Source organism: Typopeltis vanoorti, chromosome 20 (assembly GCF_054136105.1).
Source record: "Typopeltis vanoorti isolate ZY-2024b chromosome 20, IOZ_Tvanoo_1.0, whole genome shotgun sequence".
NCBI classification, from domain to species: domain Eukaryota; kingdom Metazoa; phylum Arthropoda; class Arachnida; order Uropygi; family Thelyphonidae; genus Typopeltis; species Typopeltis vanoorti.
Window position 1 is genome coordinate 110,623,748 of NC_143568.1, and position 19,992 is coordinate 110,643,739.

Consider the following 19,992-nt stretch of genomic DNA (forward strand, 5'->3'; position numbering starts at 1 on the left):
TATAATTATAGAATTATATTTTCTTTTCTCAAAGAATGCAATCAAAATAAATTGTAAAGCAATTAAAGAACTTGAAAAGAATGTAATGTGTACCAGTGATATTTTTATATAATGAATGATTTAAAAAAAGTATTGAAGAATTGTCTTGATCTAGAATTTTTTGGATATCAAGTTCAATGGCATTTTCAGAAATTTAGTTTAAAACCAAAGCAATAAATTATTTCAAAGCTTTTTTAAATTCTGCATTGAAATATTTAGGAAAGAAATTTAATTTTAATGAAAATACCCTTTTTTGAAACTCAGCAAATTAAACTTTAGACATGATTGTTTTAACTATGACTCATTTGTTGAAATTGCAGAATATTTTAAATTAATAAAAAACAAGTTGGATTTGAATGATCTATCTCATGCTGTTTCAGTACTAAAAACAAATTATGAAACTGTGTCAACCTCTGAAATATTTAAAATTTGTTCGAGTACTTTGAGTCAATAACATTTAATTTTGAAAAGTATGATTTTAAGCTTGCAAATACACCAGTGTTCAAAGGCTAAGGACAAACTACATTCTTACCTGTTTATGAAAAATTTTTCATGACTACAGCCAAATAATTTTATTTGAACAATATTTTATTGCCAGCATAGTAATAAATTATATTACCCAAAAAACGTGTTATAGATTTTGTACAAATTTCAGTATGTTTTTGGCAAAAGTTACAAATTTCCTAAGGATGAAGTTAAGGAATTAATGTCCAGTGCTTACAGAAAACTATGCAGAGAGACATTTCAGTATGGAATATGTCCACACCGAACCGTGATGCAGCTCTCACAACATATGTTGTACCATGCTTAGCACCAAGTGATTCAGGAGTTCTTGAGGCAAATTGTCCCACTCCTCCCTTCTTCAGAGCATGTTTTCTGGAGGGGAAATTCGAACTAGAATGCTTCTTGTTTGGCATCCCAAACATGTTCTATGGGGTTGAGATCTGGGAAGTGTGCTGGCCACTTGATTCAATTAATATCCTTGGTCTTCAGAAGTATCTTCACTGCTCGTGTATGATGTGGTGTGGCACTGTCATCCATAAGAATGAATTCTTCACCTACAACACCATGGAAAAATCGAACATGATGTTGAAGAACTTTGTTGCAATATCTTTCATTTGTAGCTGTTCCCAGCATTTGTAGCTTTGTGAATCCATGACCCCAGTGCTGCTATATCTATCCCTATCAAGAACATCTTGTGATTGTAAGCAGTACCATTTTCATACCAGATCAAGTGTCGGCTAGAATTGGAGGAAAGACTAAAATAACTCTCATCTGTAAAGAGTACATTAACCCTGGTGTCTTGTTCATTTTTTATGGATACAACACTGAAAATGTGATCTACAATGAGTTGTGGATAAAGGGACACAGAGTACAGGTAGATCTCTAGGCCTTCAGCCCTAGAGGTCTACTTGTCACAAATGTCTTTCCACAGTTTGTTGAGATATCAAGGGACCTGTGCTTGAATGGAGCTGATTGCAAGCAGACCTGACGTGGTGCACCTATTATGTTTTGCTGTTATAACCAAAAATCTGCCTTCATGCTTCATGGTAGAGTGAGGGTGACTTCTTAGCAAATATCTGGAACACATTCCATTGGTTTTAAAATGCTGCCCAGAGTCTGAATACAATGCTGTGTAAGATTCCAAACTCTGGCAAAGCAATAATTCTGCAGCCTTCAAGTTTTCCAATAATTCTTCCCTGTGAAATCATCTTTGAAACATTACAAGACATCCAAGTTTGCAACTTTATTGCTTCACAAAAGATAGCCTCCTTCAAACACAATTCACTTAGTGTAGCCTTTTGTCCTGTTGAGTGCTACCATGCGACCTGTTTGTGAGCGATTAGAAAAGTTGAATGTGTACTGCTTTCTACTCAAAATTATCAGTTATATAAATTGCCACAGTTGATTCTTCTGAATTTGCAGTTGCAATCTTCAGAAATAGTGTAATCTTCAGAAAATACCAGTGTGTTTTCAAGGTCATTGCATATGTTTTTACAGTGCCTGCGACTTTGCCAAATTCAGAAAGGATTTTTAGTGTAATCAACTCAAAGTTGAGGGTGAGTGAAATATATGTTCCATTTCACTCATAAAAAGTGTGAACTAATGATCTATTTCAATTTTAAAGATGATTGTTTAGATTTTTCTGAGAAAATTGAAAATGATGCTGAAGTTCTTAAGGCCTCTCAAATTAGTACAAAATATGTTTAGAGCGAAATTTCTAGCTATTCAACTAGTACATTTTTTTTTCCCTACCTAAAATTACTTTAGCTTAATGTCAATTAATGTACTAAACAATTAATGTACTTAAAATATTTGGATCAATTCATGCTTTTTCTATCATCCATATTATTATTATTATTATTATTATTCAGGCCTCCATAGAGTCAAAAGACTCATCGTGGGAGGTCCTTCCTAAGAACATAAAGTCTATCATACCACTCCTTGAACTCATTGACCGTTCTCGCCCTCACCACTCCATCAGGCAATGCATTCCACGGCTCAACCACCCTCCATGCAAAGAAACCACTCTTCATCCTCTTGCTCACAGTTTCCTTTCGTAACTTCAAGGGATGGCCTCTTGTCATCACTCCTTCACGCTGTTCAACCAAGCGAAAGAACTCCCCAGTGTCAACCCGTAACCACCTCTCAACAGTTTAAAAGTCTCAATCATATCACTTCTCCTTCTTCTATCCACCAAACTCTGCAGTCCACATTCCCTCAGCCGATCCTCATAACTATCCTTGTACAGTCCTGAAACCATCTTTGTCATCCATCTTTGTATCCTTTCCACAGTTAATTTATCCCTTTCAAACCTGGGGACCAAATCTGAGAACAATAGTCCAAGTGTGGTCTGATCAGAGACTTATACAAAGGAATGATCACCCTCTTATCTCTGCAGGTCAGTGTCCTTCTCATAATTGCAGCAATCCTTTGTGTTACCTTCACCACCTTTGCAATATGTCCCCTAAATTTCAGGTTTCTATCAATCATCAACCCCAGATCTCTTGTCTCCCCTACTTCCTCCAGTATAACTCCTCCCATAGAGTAGTGCAGTGCAGTGTCCCATCGATGTTTCCCAAACCTCAAGACCTTACATTTTGCTGCATTAAACCAACACCCCCATTCATTTGCCCATCTATCTAGCTTATTCAAATCCTCTTGCAGGGCTACCACATCTGCACTATTACTAATAATCCTTCCCAGCTTCGCATCATCTGCAAACAACTGAATATCCCCTTGCAATTCACTGGCAATGTCATTGATATAAAGGTTAAACAATATAAGTCCTAGTACTGATCCCTGTGGGACCCCACTTGTAACCTTCTGTCTCCTTGAAACTGCTCCACCATACACAACTCTCTGATACCTATCAGACAGCCAATCCTGAATCCAGTTGACCAATCTGACATTCAGACCCATGTGCTGCAATTTAAATATCAGCTTATCATGTGGCACCCTGTCAAATGCCTTCGCTAAGTCTAAAAAAATTGCAGTATATGCCTTTCCCTCATCTAATGTTCTTGTAACTGTATTATAAAAGGCTACCATATTACTTAAACAAGAGCGCCCTTTCACAAATCCATGTTGACTCTCACAGATAACATTACCTCATCTGCCCAATGCTGTATACGGTCCCTCACTACTTTCTCCAAGATCTTAACAACTACTGATGATACACAGACTGGCCTATAATTAGACACTTCCAGTCTGTTACCACCCTTATGCAATGGCATTATCTTACCTTCCTTCCATTCCCTGGGCACCTTTGCCAAAGCCAGACTTTCATTGAAAAGCCAGGTTAAAGGCACTGTCAGTTCCCTGGCACATTCTCTCAAAACTCGTGGTGAAATACCATCCAGTCCGAAAGCTTTACTGACATCCAGAGTACTCAGTATCTGAAACACACTCTCCTCCTGTACCTCTAAACCTCGAGCCAGCCCTATCCATCTAGCATTAAAACTGACTCCTCTAGGATGAAATACTCCAATAAAGTGTTCATTGAACAATTCCACTATGTCCTCTGCATCAGTCACTCTATTCCCATTTTTATCCCACAATGTCATTCTTCCACAGTCATTTCTCCTCCTACTGGCCACATAGCTAAAAAATTCCCTAGGATTTTCTTTGGATCTTAGGGCCAATCTCCTCTCATATTCCAGTTTTGCTTTCCTTACCACACTACTCACTCTTCTGGCCTGTGTCTTATGTTCTTCATGCATCCTCTTTTCACCTGTCTCCTTATATCTCTTCTATAGCCTCTTTTTCACATGCAGTTCCTGTTAAATATTGTTTGTCATCCACTTTACTCCAAATTGTGTCCTCTTCTTCACTCGTGGTATACAACTTACCATTGCTGCTAACAAATATTCTTTCACAATTTCCCACGCACTAATGATATCCCGGACTTCCAATTCCTCCCTCCATGAAACTTCCCAAAGTTGACATCTAAGACTATTATAATCACCTGCATTATAATTCCACATAAGTTCCCGTCTCTTTGATACTCCTGCATGTCTATTCATTTTCCAAGTCAAAACCATATGGTCGCTCTCTCCAACTGGTGGGAGAGATGTCATCTCAGTTATTATCAACTCTTCTGATGCTATAACCAAATCCAAAACTCTTGAACCTCTTGTTCCCTCTGTTACATGTTGCCTAAGACATTTGTCCCTCAAGAATTCTAGAAATTCCATTCCCCTGTTGCTACATACATCTTCCTCTCTCCAATTTTTACTACTGTAGTTAAAATCTCCCATAACAATCATTCTTCTTGCACTTGCCAAACTTAGCTGTCTAAACATCTCCTGGTCCCCATCCTCTGTGCTCCTGGGTCTGTAGCAACACCCCACTAAATATCCTGTCTTACCTACATCTACCTCACACCATATGCTCTCAAAATCATTTGTCTCACTTCCTTCCAAAGCCTCCACTCTTAGAGGACATAGGTCATCACTTATCATAAGCAGTACCCCACCACCACGCTTTTCCCTCCTATCCTGACGAAAAATGCTGTACCCAGCGACTTCTATACCTGTTTTTATATCCCCTTCTGTCAACCACGTCTCAGTGATCCCAATAATTTTTGGCCAGGCTGATGCTATCTGCGCCACCAATTCCTCTCCCTTATTCCAGATACTCCTGGCATTAGTATAAAGCATATAAATGCCATTGTTTCTATACCCAGCATTATCCCTTCTAGACTCCACTGGGCTCAGCGTTACCTGACATCATCTCCCTTCTCCCAAGTATCCGTTCCCACAAGAGGCCACCTCTGCTATTATCCTCCCTGGGATGCACTGACTCGTTCAGAACAGCAATCTCTCCAGATGCCTACGTCCTTCCTCATTCAAACGTAAGCGGTCTCTCGCATACAATTCCTCTCTTTCCTCAAATGCACTCCAAACATCCACATATACCAGTCCTCTCTTGTCACACATTCTCACTATTATGCCATTCAGTATCATCGCTCTTCTGCTCAGCTCATCATTATCATACCTAGACAACACGCACACTATTTTTCCTCTCTCTGTCTTCTTCCATACAGCCTCAAGCAAAAATCTCATATCTCTCACTGCCCGACTTACATTACCACTCAAGTCATTTGTTCCTACCATCACAATCATCTCATCCACCCTTTCACCTCTCTTAATTGCCATAGCCACCCTTTCTATTGTTCCTATTGGCAAACACTCCTCACGCATCCTATCTCGAACACCATGGATCATTGAGTCACCATACATTATACCTCTTACCATTCTCTCTCTCCTATTGTTTCCATTCTCTCTTCTTTCATTCCCATAGGTCTCTCTCATTCCCTCTCCTCTACTGCTATTCTCTCTTCTAGCATTCCCATACCTCTCTCCTACTGTTTCCATTCTCTCCTCTTCTAGCACTCCCATACATCTCTCTCATTCCCTCTCTCCTACTGTTTCCATTTTTTCCACTTCTAGCACTTCCATATCCCTCTCTCATTCTGCCTCTCCTACTGTTTCCATCCTCTCGTCTTCTAGCATTCCCATACCTCTCTCTCATTCCATCTCTCCTACTGTTTCCATTCTCTCCTCTTCTAGCACTTCCATATCTCTCTCTCATTCCATCTCTCCTACTGTTTCCATCCTCTTGTCTGCTAGCATTCCCATACCTCTCTCTCATTCCCTCTCTTCTGTTTCCTTTCTCTCCTCTTCTAACACTCCCAAAATTCTCTCTCTCCCCTACTCTGATTCGGCTTGCATTTATCTCTTCCATTCTCCTAATCTTATCTTTCATACTTCTGCTCTCATTCACAAGACATTCCACCTCCTCTTTCAGCTCATCTATCTCCCTCTGCAGGTTAGTCACTCTTAATCTAAATTCACTCTTCGAAACAAAACCATCTCCTAAACTTTCACGGTCACTCACGCCTTCCACACTTATTTTCTCATTCATATATATATTTTTTTCATTCTCTCCTATCACACTACTTGTCTTCCTACATTCATTCCCAGTTCCTGGAGCAACATGGTCGGATATTGATAATTCGAATGCACTTATTTCCTCCCAAAAAATTTCCTCTATTCGTCGACTAGATTTGAACCACCAAATCCTTTATTCGTGAGGTCTAGCACCATAGAATGCAAACGACTTCTACTGAGCTACACGGTTTACCATTAAATTAAAATTTGCAAATATTTATAGTCACTATGAAACTATAATTTTTAACCAAAATCTAAAAAATATAAACAAAATGTTTAATTATTGACTAAAAAATCGTTCAATTTTATTTTTTGGGGGATGAGAGGGAGGGGCTGGAGTGAGAGTCAGAGAGTGGTAACATTAGTCATTTTTGAGTGTCCTTTAATCCACTCATAGAGATGTGGCATCCTACGTTGATATAAGACCAGTCAGGGTTGGTGTTGTTTATAGATAAGTCCCGAACTGTGCAAAGTGATATTAGGCATTCTCCGATCTGGAGAGAACTGGACATGTTATCATCCCTCTAATATCCTTGAAAGGGACACTTGTGGTGGAAGTAGTGTGATGGTTTGGGGAATCATCTTGTTGTAAGGGAAGCACCAGCCTGTATGTGCTTCCTTGTGGAACAATGACTGCTGCAACTTACAGAGACAAGAAGGTCCTAGACCACTATGTTCATCCTTATGCTTTAGGAGAGACATTTATCCCACAAGGCAATAATGCTTCCCCTCATTGAGCAAAATTGTGTGGACCAATATCTTCAAGAAGAGATGTACGTACTGACTGACCAGCCAGGTCTCGAGACTTTAATCCTATTGAGCATCTCTGGGATGCTGTAGATATTCAATACAATTGGAGAGACATTTATTCTACAAGGGCGATAATGCTCTGCTTCATTGAGCAAAACTCATGGACCAATATCTTCAAGAAGAGACTGTCGTACATGTGGACTGACCAGCCAGGTCTCTAGACCTTAATCCTGTTGAGCATCTGGATGATGTAGGTCAACATGTTACTGCTCTCAATCTTCCCCAAAACCATGAGGGACTCAAGAGAGCTTTGCTGGGTCATTTGGTAATAACAACTTCTCTCATCCCTCACAGCATAAACATCATTGTGAGTGCTGTGAGGGATGACCACATTTCTTACTGGGGCATTTTGACATCTTGTTTTTGACCATTGTCTCCATGTACCTATTTGTTCCTGAATTAAACTATTTATTTACAGTTTCTGTGAGTGCTTCTTTCACATCTCATATCATACTGCTTTTCACTGAAGTGCACAACAGTTCATACAGATTTTGGGTTATTGTGATTTTTCTCTTTGTTCCTTTTATGGAAATCAGTGTATATGGATTTGCTGAGGCAGGTTTCCACAAGATTTTGTACTTGGGCCATTATTGTTTAGTTGCATGTCAGTGATACTGGAATTGTTGTGGATAATAGTATATTTGTGATAATTTCCTACAAGTAGTGAATGAAACTGGAAACCTGGGGGTAATGGTAGACAGAGTTAAAGTTTAGGTGCCCACATTGCTAGGTGATTAAGTCACCTAGCAATGGATAATTACAATGTTGAAGCCAGTTGTGTAGGAATAAGGAAATTATTCCTTCACTTAAGACTTTTATATCACTACTATGCTCTGATGAATTTAGAAGAGTAAAGTAATTGAAAAGATCCATTGGTGAGTTACCAGGGTTGATTGGCCTCAGGAATTGTTCATATGAAGACAGACAGAGAATATGGCCTTCAAAGTTTTAAGTAATAGTTGGAAGAGAGATATAAAACAGATGTTTAAGTTGGATACCTGAAATAGTTTGAAAAAGCTCTTTGTTTGCTCTCTATAGCAGATTTATAAATTATGTGTGGTAGGGTTTACAGATTATGTAAATTATCTGAAAACTGTAACAAAACATGTTGACATTGCAAGAATCATACATTATTTATGAAATCCTTTATCCTGGTTCTGAGCATTTTTTCAAAAATCATAATCACTTTGCTAGAAATATGAACATTAGTACTCTGAGACAATAATCCAATTTACTGAATGTATAATTTCCATTGAGTAAAACTGCTGCATTTTTTTTTGTTATATTAATAAAAATTGCTTATTATAGTATCTGATAATCATTGAAATTTATTTTGAAGCACTTCTGTTAAAAATAATTATTTTAAACTTATCTTAATGTGTTAAATGTTTAATTTTTTATATTTATGCATTGTTACTATTTCTAGTTACTAATTAAGCAGATTGACAAGAAGAACTCATCAGAATTTTCAGTCCTGAACAACTGCTGTAATCTACATTAACAATGAATGAGTCAGGTCAGTCCATTCCAGTTAAAATATCTTTATTCTCTAAAATGAAACCACTTGAAAATTCCTATCAGACTTGCATAGAATTGGAGCCTTTTTAAAGATTGAAACATTCATCTCTTTTATTATTGCTATCAGTTTTCATCCAAGCAGACCTCATTGACATCATTTTGCAGTCACAGTAAACACGAAGGTTGAAATGCTGATATCATCAAGCAGCAACAGAAACTAGGTTCTCTATCATAATATACATCATACTTTCTGTTAAACTTGTTCATTTTTTCTATACTTGCCACACTCTCCAGTAAATTTTTTTTTTGAAGGTGAGCATTTATTAATTATTCAGTCACAAAGGGCATTATTCACCAAAGAAACTAAAACTTAATTTAAAACAACAACAACAACAACAAAAAAAAAAAACACATAATATATACTAAACTTTACTTAACCATGCAGAGGTTACTGTCTAAAAAATTACAGCTTAGGTCGCAGCATGTATGGTCCATTCATTACTCAGTGCTAAAATGCAATAAAACTTAAAAAAACATTGCAAATATAATACATGATGGTTTATTTATTTTCAGTTACAATCTAGAAATTATTTAACAAAGAAACAAAGAAAAAAACAACAACTAAACTAATACTATACTGAAATCGGAGTTCACAGTATCTCTCAGATACAATTTACAAGAAGAACAAATATCACTTTCACATTCAACTCTATCATTCTCCTCATCAGACTCGAGTAACAAAATTGCTGAATCTATTCAATATTTGGATTATCCAATCGATATATTTTTCCAGCCATTTTCAATGGTAAATAAAAAAAAAAAATTAAATCAATACTATACTGACATCGGAGGTCGTGGTATCTCTCAGATACAATTTACTATGAAATGTCACACAGCTTTACATAACACGTGTTAAACCAAAACTGACCACATAAACAGTGTGGAATATCACTCATAATATATACATGTGCAGCTACTCATGACCTCCAAACTATACCATGGATATGTGTAAGAATATTTATATTAAACAATTTGTTTGTATCTGTCAGATCACCCGTGACCTCCGCAGGTTTAAAGATGCAAACTTAAAAAATGAGGTATAAAATACCAGATTTTTGCTATAGTGATAACCACATGTATAAAAGGATTCAATCAGATCTCATCTTTATTTTTAACAGGTAATTTAACTAATATATCTAATTTGTTAATTATACTCTATTTTCAATAACACTTATTAAAATAAACATTTTGCATAAAGATTGGCATGTATTCCTCCAGTTTTTTTAAAAGTAATGAGAATCTGAATAGGCTGAAGATATTGCATGAATATCATTGACAGGCATTCTTTTATCTGCGATGAAAATGTTAAGCAGGGCTATTTCATATTACTTATCCTCATCTTGGCTCAAAAGGCTGAGATCCATTTCCTCCAGTTATCTCTTTCTTGCTCAACTATTTCTGCTGCTCTCCAACCCTCCATGTCCATTCATTCTTTATTTCCTTTTCTGTCATTCTCTGTCAAATTAATTTTGTCTATCCTTTTTTCCTTTTTCTTCCAGGATTCATGTCTAAGCTACTCTTGGAATTGTTCTCCAATCCATTCTTGGTATGTGCCATTATATACCCTCTGTCCAAAAAGAAACTGAACTTTTCGAAAATAGAAGAAACTAGTGGTGCCACCTGTTGTATCTTTTTGTTGTTCGAAAGCAACAACCTTCATTAGTGTTGTGTCAACTGTTTGACATTTGTTTCATTAGAATCAGAGTTATAGTGCCAAGAGTGACAGTGTGTTTTGACAAATGGTCGTCGTCACAATATTCATGCCACATGCGATGAATTCTCGCTATCATTCGCTTCAAAACTCTTCATCATCATCATCAAATTCCTGCGATGTATCCTCAAAGGGTGTACAGGATATGATAGTACTATATGAAAAATTTACTTTACTAACTTCCTATCTACAATTTTCCTCCAAATCAGTCTGTTACTTGTCAAGATTCCAACATTATCAGATCTTATATTTCTATCATCTAAGACACTTTGTACTGTATCAATCCACCTATATCTTGGTCTTCTTCTGGGTCGTTTTCCTACCAACCTGGCAGAGAACACTTGTTTTGCTAATCTTTCCTCACATATTCTGTTTTAAGTGACCATACCACCTGAGATTAGCTCTTCTAACGTATTCCTGGATGTTAGGAAAGAACTTGACAGTGTAAAGTTCTTTCCTAATATCCTTGTTTTTAATATGATATTGCCATTGATGCCATCTGTTCACGCCTCTAATCTTTCTCAGGACTCTCATATCTGCGGTCTCTAGTCTTTGGTCAAGTGTTTTACTTCTGACCCAGCTCTCAGATCCGTAAGTTAAAACTGGTTTGAACACTGTATGTATACAGCTAATTTAATGTTCCAACTAATTTCTCTCTTATTCCATATGAATTTATTCAATTGACTTCCTACCGTACCAGCTTTGTTGATTCTATTGTCTATTTCCATATTTAATTTACCATCTTCACTAAAAATCATGCCCAAGTAGCTGAAATGTTTTACTTGTTCCACAGGTTCTCCATTCACAACGCAGTTGACATTTTCAACAAATTCATTCACACTGGAAATCTTGCAGACTTGTAGCAGATTTATTCAGAAGTATAACATCATCTGCATAAAGCAAAGAGCTGACATCTCCAATTTTGATATCATGTTTAATACCATTTTCCTTCATAATGTGATTCATATAGATAATGAATAGCGGAGGGGATAATGTACATCGTTGTCTGACACCAGATTTAACATTAAACCACCTTCCTGTACTTCCTTCAATTCTAACTGCTGACTTACAACTCAAATAAAGACTAAGTATTGCCTTAGCATATTGAATAGCTTCTCTCTTGGCACCTTGTCATATGCCTTTTTCAGATCGACAAAACTTAAATACAGATCTTTGTTATATTCCCATGATTTTTCAACTATTTGTCATAAAGTGAAGATCTAATCTTGCCAGCCTCTATTTGTTCTTCACCAAGCTTTTCTTGCACAATTGTTCTCAACCATTTCTAAAGTATACTTGCATAAATCTTACCAGGAACACTCAGTATGGAAATATCTCTGTAATTCTCACATTCAGTTTTATTTCCCTTTTTATATATGGGTACTACTATGAGAGCTCTTCTCCAATCATTGGGAATTCATCCCTCTTTCCAGGACTTCTGAACTATGCAGTGCAGCCACTGTAAGACTTTTATACCACCATACATCATCATTTCTGGTCGAATATCATCTACTCCTGCTGCCTTTCCACATTTCAAGCCTTTGATGGCTTTTTCTACTTCAAGTATGGATATGTATTCCTGACTATATGCCTCTTGAGTGTTTTTTTTACCACTGTGCTATCACTGCTCATTTCATTTAGCAATTTTTGAAGTAATTACTCCATACTTCAAGGATATCTTTTTCTCCAGTTTTCATGTCACCTTTATCATTTCTAACTCCTTTTACAGCACTCTTTCCTCATTTCTAAAAAACTTCTTCAACAACCTCCAAAATATCTTACCACCTTCTTGATATTTATTTTCTACGTACTTGCCAAAGTCCTCCGATGACTTTTGTTTAGCTAGTTTTACACAGTGTTTAGCTTTCATACATTTGTCTCTGTATTCTCTAAGAGCACAAGCTAACTTATTTGCCAGGAACTTTTGATATGCTTTCTTCTTTTCCTTCACTGCCTCTTTAACTTCCTGTGTCCACCATGGAGTTCTGATTTTTCTGTCTTTGCAGACAACCTCACCACTTGCCTCTCTGGCTGAATCAATCAGGGTTTTTTCAAGGCTTGCCACTGAATCTCCAAGGTTTGGTTCTTGTTCTCAAACTCTTTCATTTTTTCTTCAATAATTTTTGTGTATTTTAGTCTACAGTTCACATCTGAGAGCTGCTCAACTTTTATTCGCTTTAAAACTTTCTTACATGCTATTGTTTTCAATATGAAATTGAATTTTATCCTGCTTAAGACTAAATAGTGATCACTTCCAATTTCAAATCCTCTGTGCACTCTCGTGTCCTGCACCAGGGAGAAAACATCACTATCAACATTAACATAGTCAATGAGACTTTTCTTATTCCTAGCCTCTTCTCTCCATGTGAATTTGTGCACATTTTTATGTTGGAACATGGTGTTAGTAATAACCAGTTCATATCCTGAGCAGAAATCCAACATGTATTTACCATTATTATTAGCTTTGCTTTTTTCTCCAAATTTTCCCAATTTTTGTATGTCTGATTATCATTTCCTACTCTGCTATTTAGATCCCTAACAAGAAACAATTTTCCTTTTTCATTGTGTTAGTTGCTTTCTCTAAATCAGGGTATTTCTCTAAAGCCTCAAAAAATTCCTTCACTTCTATCTTAGTAGAACCTTCTGTGGGATCATAGCCACAAATTAGTCTCATTGTCCAGTTCCCAATTCTGATATTTGCACATATCACTCTACTTGAGACTGCCTGCCATTCAAGAAGATTAGCCTTGTATTTAGTGTTGAATACTATGGCTACTCCTTCTTTTCCTTGATTGTCATTGCCTGAATATAACATTTTGTATTTATTGCTCAGAAAGATCTCACAGGTTGTCTTTTTTGTTTCAGTCACCCCTATTATGTTGATCTGGTACTTATCTAATGCATCATCTAGCTCCATTTCTTTGCCATTTCAGGCTTTTTATGTTGATAGTACCAATCTTTAACTCTGGTGATGTTGAGTTGTGGTGTATTTTCAGATTTGTTCCAGTAGCTGACTTTTCGCTGTTTGCCCTTGTTCCCTGGCAAAAACAATGGGTCCTTGTTTAACCGTGCGACGCCCGAGCCAGAATGAAATTTTGTCATGTTGTACCATCATTTTGTATATTGGTTTAAGCCAATAAGAATACAATTTGGTCGGCTAAATCCCAAATTGCCAGCCCATCCTCGTCCGTTCAGCATCCAGGTAGATACCCAACAGGGTGCACCACGAGAAGGTGAGGATTGGACATTAGGTCAGAAGCTCTGGTCGGTTCTCCGCATTCCTTTAAAGGCTATGTGGAGGTCTCCTCTCAGTTATACAACTTTGACCCTTAAGCATCGTGCTATTAATTAAAATAAATGTTATCATTTTATTCTATTGTGCTGTAATTCTGGAGTTTTATAAATTTATAATATATGTTATAACATGGATCCAATTTCTAAATAATATCCAAGCTAGGAGGGCATTTGTAAGAAAAAAAAAGCTAGCCTACTGGGTTAAACATTCATTTTGAACTTAGAAAGAAAGGGTTTTAATATCATTTTAAATCTTACACATTGGAAATTTAACTGATTTAAGAAAATAACTCCAATAACACTCTTAGATTAGTCTTCTATTTAACACATTATTGCATAATTAATATAGTTCATGTTCTATCTTTGGTCAGTTATATCAAATGAACTTTGCATCAACCAAAATTCTCTGATGTATCATTAACCTTTCTGTGATTCTTACACTAATACTTTTTAGGATTATCAAATGCATTTAGATATCTGTGCGTGTGCAAGAATATTTTCTAGATAAATGGACTTTCTGGACTATTGTGCTCAAATTTGGTCATCTGGGTTTCAGTGTGATGTGGAAACATCGGAGAACGTCCAGAGAGCAGTGACTAAGACAATATCACGACTTTGGAATGCTGGCTATGGAGAGAGATTAAAGAAATGTGGATCGCAGAGTTTGGTGGATTGAAGGAAAAGAGGTGATATGATGGACATTTAAGTTAGTGAGAGGAGGATTTTATTGGATTAATCCAGATGGGATTATAAAAAAAGTAGAAGGCGAGAGGGAGGAAAAACCAGAGACCATTCCTGGAAGTTATGTAAGAATGTGGTGAAGGGGGGTGTGAGGAGTAGATTTTTACATGGAGAATTGTCAATGAATAGAAGGCATTACCAGAATGTGTTGCTAATGCAACAACAAGTGTTAAGGATTTTGATGAACCTTCCACGATCTGTTGAATGCACCCTCCATAATAATAATAAATAAATAAATAAATAAAGATAAATGTTAAAATATAAAAGAATCTACTTTTTGATGAGTCTGTTGATTTTTTCAACCAAAAATGAATGTAACAAAAATAAGTAACAATGGGTCATTTAAATAACTACTTAACTATATTTTTTAAATAACTATTTAAAGTTTATTTTTCACTTGGTTAGAGTATAATAAATTTAGTTTAATCCTTTATCCAAGTGTGAGCACACCATTTGGCAACTCCTATAGGTAGAGATGACCTGCTAATGCTTCTGCCTGGTATCTCCACTTGGGCCTGACTCCCACTGAAGAGACCTCAATAAAGGTCGAAACTAGTCTGGGTTGTGGCCCTTCCCTTAATGCATAACATTAGACATATCCACAAGGAGATGTGTTTTGCATTATGGGAGATACTGAGATAGGAGTGTTGGTAGCTTGCTCCACCTTTGCAAGGAGTGTCCTGGTGTTGTACCACCTTACCCCAATCCTGAAGATACTTTCAGGCACAAACTTTGTTTGCTCACACTTGGATAAAGGATTAAACTAAATTTATTAAATAACTATTTAAAAAATATAATGGTTATTTAAATAACTATTTGACCTATAAACCCAGTGTTAGTTATTTAGGAATCTAATTTTGTAATGGCATGTAATTTTGTATATGTGTAACTAGTCTAGATAAAAGTGTAATATGAGAAATTAAGGATAAAGAAACATAACCGCATTATGGAAAATAAAGGAAATAAAATTTTATAGATATTCTGTTATTGAATTATTTTATTATTTTCTTTGTTTGGAATTTGTAGAGATACACTTATTTTGTGAAGATAATGTGTGTTATGTAATAACTGCAGTCAGACATTTTGTTTGGAAGATGGTTACATAACTGACAAATTTGATTAGTCAGGAGTCATGTGACCATGGAACGAGAGAGAGACAGAGATGGCGTTGTTATCATGCAAAGTGAAACAAAAATGTAGAAGAGAGGGGAAATGATGTCATTGCTTAGGCATAAAATAAAATGTCATCAAGAAGAAAAAAATTGGAGTTTAGACATTGAAGAGGGACATCTGAGGTAAATATGAAAGAAAGAACCTTGGACTTGAAGAAAGCTTTAAATTCTGTGCTGCATTTGCTAGAATTAAAAAGAAAATAACTTCTTTGTGGTGTATTCTAATTGGCAGGAATTTATTTACCACAGGTTAAAATGATTAAATTTTCAGTTTGCACATAACAGCATTAAAGAAGTTTACTTTTATTTAAAGAATCTATGATGAAAAGTGCCATTCTAGTGAGGTAACTGTAACAAGTCTAAAGGAAATAGTTTAATGTTTTCAGTTACTTTGTAATATGATACCTTACGAAGAGTATCAGTTGGAACAGAACATTATATCATCTACACTGACATCTGTCGTTAGAAAGAACTTCGACAAAGTTTTACCTCCCTCCCTTTTTTAAATAGTTATGTGAGGATACAAGAAGGAATTTTAGTTTGATTGAATATTGTATTGCATTTTCATAGACATCACTCTTTAGAAGTAATTTTCATTAAAGTTATATCACTCCCATTTTAGTTTTGTGTATATAAGAAGGAATATTTATTGGACAGAACAATGTTGAATTTGAAAAGACATCTGTCTTTAGAAGCAATTTCATTCAACTCTTAGAGGATTAAAAAAAAAAAAATCTTTAACACGTTTTATTCCCCACAGGGAGTAGACGAGGCTGTTTTAGTCTTAACTGACTTTTGGAGTCTGAGGGATGGTCAAACTTCATTGTAGACAATCAGAGATAGCTAGCACAAAACCATCACTAATTTTAAGCAGCATTAGATGAAGAAAGGCAGACAAGTGCCACCGTCATGTGATGCTTAATGCTACATATTACTTTGAAATGATGTAGTTTCTATGGTCAATTTTCTTGAGTTTACAGAATGAAAAACCTCAGTTTCTGGGAGAAAGAACCCACTTACCCATGGCAGAGATTGAATAACTTGGTAACTGGTTGAAAAAGGCTTAGAAAAAGTTCCTGTAGTTGGTGACTAGAATTGATCTTAGAATAGTCTTTCTTTAGGTGGCCTAGCTATGGATGCAAATGCATTTGCACAGGTCTGCACAGATCTATTCTTGGAATTCAGGTGACTGAATTCAAAATTAAAGAGCCAAAACTTTTATATTATTCTAAGGCAGCTTAATATATGTTGCTGAAGCAGAGAAGTATTATATATGACTGTGTCTCCGATTGAAAATATGGATAATCTTTCTCTACATATTAAATAGTGTGAAAGTATTCAAATGAATACTTGTTTGAAACATGCAAAATCCTATTCACCATGAAAAAAATGCACTCACCCAAGATTTCCCTTATCCATTATTTTAATGACATGTCCCAATGAGTTAATAGTAGTTCCATAAAGTCATCAGTGGTGCTGCATCATTATTTGGAGAACATTTAAAAGAAATGTTGAACCATTCAAAGACAGATTAGTACAGTAAAAATAAAACTGATTTTTTTTTGGGGGGGGGGGGCAATTTGTTGCATTCCTTTTTGTTAGTAGAATGGCCCTTTGTATTACACACTCTTCTATTTTTTATTATTATTATTATTACATATCTCCAGGGAGTTCAAGACTCATTGAGGGAGGGTACCTACTCTACAACTCTTCGTCTCCACCAACTGCAACTACCTTCATCATTTACAGCAACGGCATCTACTGCCGACCACCATCACCACCACTGGTATTTTCACATGCATGCCCATGGTGGGATTCAAACCCCAGTCTTTTGGCTGGGGAGTGGATATGCTGACCACTCGGATAATCAGGCCAGCTTAGAAAGTTTTTTTTAGGTGAACAAACTGTTATATAAACAAGACAGAGTAAAGATGTAATATTTGCATTAATGGTACTATCACTGAAAGATGTTTTAGGAAAGGTAATAAGATGGTTATATATTTGTGACTTATTTTTCACGGCATCAACAACACCACACACCCCCATCACAGAGATGCCCCACCAACGCCTATACTTTGCTGATCCTCAACTCAGCACCACCAGAACGCAACACACCTGCACACGCAACAGTGAGTGAGTGAAACAATATAATTGCAAAAGACAAAAGATCTAAAGTCCTATTTTTGGCACCCTCTAACGAAAGAAAAACAAAAAAACTTCGAGATAAAACTCACCATTGACCGTTTGGCCATGCAGAACGAATTGTTTGTGGATAATGCCTTTGGAATCGTAGAAACAAATCAGCATTGTCTTTACTTTTGATTTCTCCAAGTGAACTTTTTTCAGATGCTCCTCTTCTGGTGGTCTCCACTCAGCACTCTGGCGCTTTGTTTCGGGCTCATACTCAAAACATCACGTTTCGTTACCAGTAACGATTGTTTCAAGGAAGTTTGATTCCTTACGAGCGGTTTTAATGAGGTCCTTGCAATGTTCAATTCGATACATTTTTTGGTTGTCAGTCAACTTTTGCGCACACATTACATTGCTCCTCGATAATAATATTACATACTTATTTAAAATTATTGTGAAACAATTTTTACTCTTTAGAATCTACAAGGAGCAATGGAATGTGTGCCCAAATGCGGTACAAAGCACCCCTGAGTAGTACGGTTGAAGTGGTCAACCAATAAGTTGCCTCATTCAATAAAACTTCGTCTTTAGACAAATAAAATTTAACCCACATAATAATTATGTAGAACAAAATGAGAAAACATGTTAATGAAAATGCAATTGTTAATAAAATCTTAACATTTTTATTCTTATTAGGAGGAATCAACTGAGATCAGAACACCTCGTTGTGTTCAGCTACATATTTATTCATCTTCCGAATCTTTGGCAGTCGACTGCTTGCTTGCCTACTGAGCAAATAATGTGGACGGCTGAGGATCATCGATAGTAGAATCTTTGTCAAGTTTTTTAAAAAACATTGTTATCAGAAGCTGCCATTTTTGTCTCTTCAATTCAGTAAGCAGGTTCTGCAAAATTTTCAAAGCTTCTGTTATTGTGCGAGTAATTTTTATGCTGCCCTCCATCATTGAATCATAATTTATTATCTGTTCCTTTAATGTTTGAGCCGTTCAAAATATCGTGGCCAATTTTTCGAGTGTCCATGCTGGTCGTTCGTGTTCACTTTCATCCTCATCATCATCTTCTTCTGTAGAAGATTTGGCAAGATCTTTCAACTCCTCGTTAGTGAGTACCTCACAATGTCCATCTATGTAATCATTCAATTCTTCTGTCATGTCGTCAAATCCCTCTCCACCTATTTTCCGTGCTGTGTTAATTATTGTTGTTATCTGTGAGTTAATATCAGTGACGTCCTGGGAATTATGAACGGTATCACTCCACAAATTCTTCCAGCATGCAGTTACCATTTCTGGTTTCAATTCGTCCATTACTCCCTTGATGAATACAATTGCATCTGCAATTGTGAATGATTTCCAGCTTTCCATGACTCCAACATCAGCAGAATCCTCAACCATTGCACAAATGATGACCTTGATCGAGTGGCTGAAGCAATGAGGTCATATTAGGTGAGAAGAAAACCACTTGAACATTTTCATCTTCGGTGACTAGTGACTCAGGGTGCCCTGGAGCGTTGTCTATTATCAATAAAACTTTAAATGGTAATCCTTCTCTCTCAAAGTATTTTTTCACCTCTGGAATAAAACATCAATGGAACCATTCCATAAATAACACGGCCGTGACCCACGCTTTCGGATTTGATTTCCAAAAAACAGGCAGACAACTTTTGTTTTTGTTTTTAAGGACACATGGATTCTATGCTCTGTAAACAAGGCCCATTTTAATTATATGACCAGCTGCGTTGCCACAAAGTACCAGCGTCAATCTGTCCTTAAATGCTTTAAAGCCTGGGTCTGCTTCACAGTTTTATGAATGTAGGTCCATTGGGGCATTTTCTTCCGAATGAGGCCGGTTTCATCACAATTAAAAACTTGCTTAGGATGATAACCTTTCTCTGCAATAATTTTTTTAAATTCTGCTGGGAACAATGCAGCAGCTTTCTCATCAGCCAATACAGATTCTCCCGTAATTTTTATGTTTTTTAGATTAAACCTAGTTTTGAATCTATGCAACCAGCCCTTGCTTCTTCTTCTTCCTCTTCTTGCAG

The 19,992-nt window shown here is 36.4% G+C and overlaps 1 protein-coding gene across 3 annotated transcripts in view; it reads left to right on the forward strand.

Moving 5' to 3' along the window:
* eIF2Balpha (eukaryotic translation initiation factor 2B subunit alpha) overlaps window positions 1-19,992 on the forward strand; it is a 108,365-nt gene that overhangs the window by 15,683 nt on the left and 72,690 nt on the right. For all 3 annotated transcript variants that reach the window (XM_090410007.1, XM_090410006.1, XM_090410008.1), the window contains exon 2: window positions 8,731-8,820. In XM_090410007.1, the coding sequence (XP_090266133.1) occupies window positions 8,808-8,820 (13 nt within the window). In that variant the 5' untranslated portion in view covers window positions 8,731-8,807. The remainder of the gene's footprint in view (window positions 1-8,730; window positions 8,821-19,992) is intronic.